The sequence below is a fragment of the Rhagoletis zephyria genome, unplaced genomic scaffold (genome assembly GCF_001687245.7).
Source record: "Rhagoletis zephyria isolate East Lansing unplaced genomic scaffold, Rhagoletis_zephyria_1.1 Rzeph_scaffold_14451, whole genome shotgun sequence".
NCBI classification, from domain to species: Eukaryota; Metazoa; Arthropoda; class Insecta; order Diptera; family Tephritidae; genus Rhagoletis; species Rhagoletis zephyria.
In genome coordinates, this window is record NW_016171520.1 from 11,664 (window position 1) to 14,323 (window position 2,660).

Genomic DNA, 2,660 nt, shown 5'->3' on the forward strand with positions numbered 1-2,660 from the left:
CTCACTTCTCGTTAAATATTTAAATAATTTCACCGACTCATCTCTAAATGATTGTTGTAACTTAAATCTCAATAGCAATTAATACGAGTGCGATGCAAATCAAAGCACTTTCGTTATGGTCGTTTTAACGAACATACATAAGTTTTAATCACTACCACACAGAGCATTTATCTGCAACCGGAATCAGTGTAATTAAATTATGAAGGTCCTATATTATACGTTNGTTTTAGCGAACATACATAAGTTTTAATCACTACCACACAGAGCATTTATCTGCAACCGGAATCAGTGTAATTAAATTATGAAGGTCCTATATTATACGTTGGCAAAGTGAAACAAAAGCGGCTGGCGGCACACCGCGGAAGTTAGTCGAAAGTGTTTGTGTTGAAATTGCGCTTACAAACGCGACTTTTAATTTTTATCCGACTCTTTATTGAGTTTGCATTTTTGCTGCGTATCGGATTGCGCACACGAAAAACTACGTCCGATAGCAATGGCGGCGGCATCAGCAGCGCTAGGGAGGAAAACAATACCGAATCAAAACTTTTCGCATATAAAAATGTGCAGCGGCTTCAAAAGTTTTTCATTAGTGCTGAATTTTTCGCTGGTCGGCAAACAGGTAAAAACGCTTTGTGTAACGTAAAACGATTCGAGTGGAGGCAGCAAACGCAGCCACTTTTTTGCTGNGTGTAACGTAAAACGATTCGAGTGGAGGCAGCAAACGCAGCCACTTTTTTTTGCTTAATTTCGCACAAAAGTCAAAACGTACCTTTTTGCTGTTCAACCGGCTGAGGATGTATCAATTTGAAGTGAATCGTAAAAAAGCCATTGCAAAGGAGGCGACGCACAGCAACGGCCTCAGAATGGCATTACCTATTCCAGCTTGGTTGATGCTACTGACTGCTGTAATGCTATTTTTTTCGTCATTAGGAGGAGTGAATGCGGTAAGTGTGAAAAAAACAATCACGAAAAAAGCCTTTGTATCAAAAATTTCGGTGCCAGTAATTGTTCAAACATTTTTGTTAACGAATCCTCAAATGCCGACACTTGTTGATCGATCTATGTACAGACACCTGCTGCATCTACTAAGAGCTTTATGGAGGCTTGTCTAGAGCGGAACAATATCACCCACGAGGAATTGGATCAGTTTCCCGATGACCCAAGCCCCGAAGACGTTGAACAGAAGTTCAAATGCTATGCAAATTGTCTGCTGGATGGGATGGGCATTTTGGATGAAAATGGAAAAATCATGGCGGATTCTATGCACGAATGGGGTATATTGAGTGATGAAAGTTATGAGAACATGATAGAATGCAAAGCGGCAAATGACATGGAGGATGATCCGTGCGAGTATAGTTTTGGAATTGTTATCTGTGCGCGCTGGAGGATGATCCGTGCGAGTATAGTTTTGGAATTGTTATCTGTGCGCGAGTTAATATTGAACATCACAGTGATGAGATCGAGCCGATCGAAGAAGAGCGCCGGAAGTGAATAACAAAATTAAANATTATTAGAAAAATTAAAAAGAAAAATGTTTTTATAAATATATTTTCCTCTTTAGAATTTTTAAAATTAACGAAGAACTCGAATACTTTAGTTTGGGCGATTCGATTAAACTGTCTAATGTATGTTGAATATTTCTGGCTGTTCCTAGCTGGAAAGCGATATAATAAATATAAATAATTAATGATTATGTATGTATGTATATATATTAAAATACATGACTCTTTCTCTCTTTCTTCATTTCTTCATCATTTGCAGAACCTACTGTGGAGAGCTTCCTGCCCTTCTGTGTGCCCTTCAGTAGCGATAAGTCCCATTACACAGGTTTACAAATAATTAACGATTTATTTACCCAAGAATTATACCATCAAAATTCCATGTAAAATCGGTGGCTTCCTCCGGAAAACTACATATGTTTTCTGTCATGTCTATTTCAGACCACATCGCCACATAACGGGTTTCGATTAAGAAAAAGGTCGATCATATAAATTTCTAATATTTAGAAGATCAGTTAGCCGATAAAGGGTACTAGTATTTCAAATAAAAAGTAATTCAATTTTTTAACATCTGTTCATAACGCATTTTAAGCTGTGCTATGAATCCCCGTTGATTCATATGAGGTGCGATGAAAAAGACGATCGAAGGCGGCGTAAAACTTTAGGTACCTCCGTTTGTGTAACAACATCAAGAAGCACACCACAATGAATAAGTACCAGCAACAAGGGCTAACGGGGTGTGCATAGCTCAGTGGGTAGCAGTTCTGCCCTGCTTAAAGTCTAGAGAAAAGAGAAGTCTGATGATGAGATGTGGTGATCTCCGAAATACTAACTGCTATAACTTCTACCGCTTAATCTTTGCTGTTTTTTTCATTTTTCCTAACAAACAAATCGTGCTTAAAAGCTCAATAACACTTTTTAATTAAATACTAATACGCCAAAATAAAAATTCACAGAAACTTTTTCATTTTAAGTAGAACCTATTGGTCTATTGTACTTATTTCCTTGTAAATATGACTTCTGCGAGTTGCCGTATTAACGAATCTGTCCCACAATAATTCTGCCAGTTCACATCAGTCAATATTGTGTATATCATACAAGCGGTATTAGCTTGGAGCAACTACGTTATCTCCATGGGCATAGAAAAAAGGTTGCAGTTAT

General features: G+C 37.7%; 1 protein-coding gene across 4 annotated transcripts; it reads left to right on the forward strand.

Annotated features, from left to right (window-relative positions):
- Positions 1-594: 594 nt before the first annotated feature.
- LOC108378574 (general odorant-binding protein 57c-like) lies at positions 595-1,739 on the forward strand. Of its 4 annotated transcripts, none has more exons than XM_017634871.1 (4): positions 595-686; positions 744-944; positions 1,070-1,355; positions 1,407-1,739. In XM_017634871.1, the coding sequence occupies exons 2-4, from the start codon at positions 795-797 to the stop codon at positions 1,493-1,495; spliced, it is 525 nt and encodes a 174-aa protein (XP_017490360.1). In that variant the 5' UTR covers positions 595-686; positions 744-794; the 3' UTR covers positions 1,496-1,739. The 4 variants fall into 4 exon arrangements, with proteins under 4 accessions (XP_017490360.1, XP_017490358.1, XP_017490361.1 ...); XM_017634869.1 differs by having other exon boundaries at positions 596-659; positions 715-944; XM_017634872.1 differs by having other exon boundaries at positions 596-659; positions 715-944; positions 1,070-1,336; positions 1,387-1,739.
- The last annotated feature ends 921 nt before the right edge of the window (positions 1,740-2,660 follow it).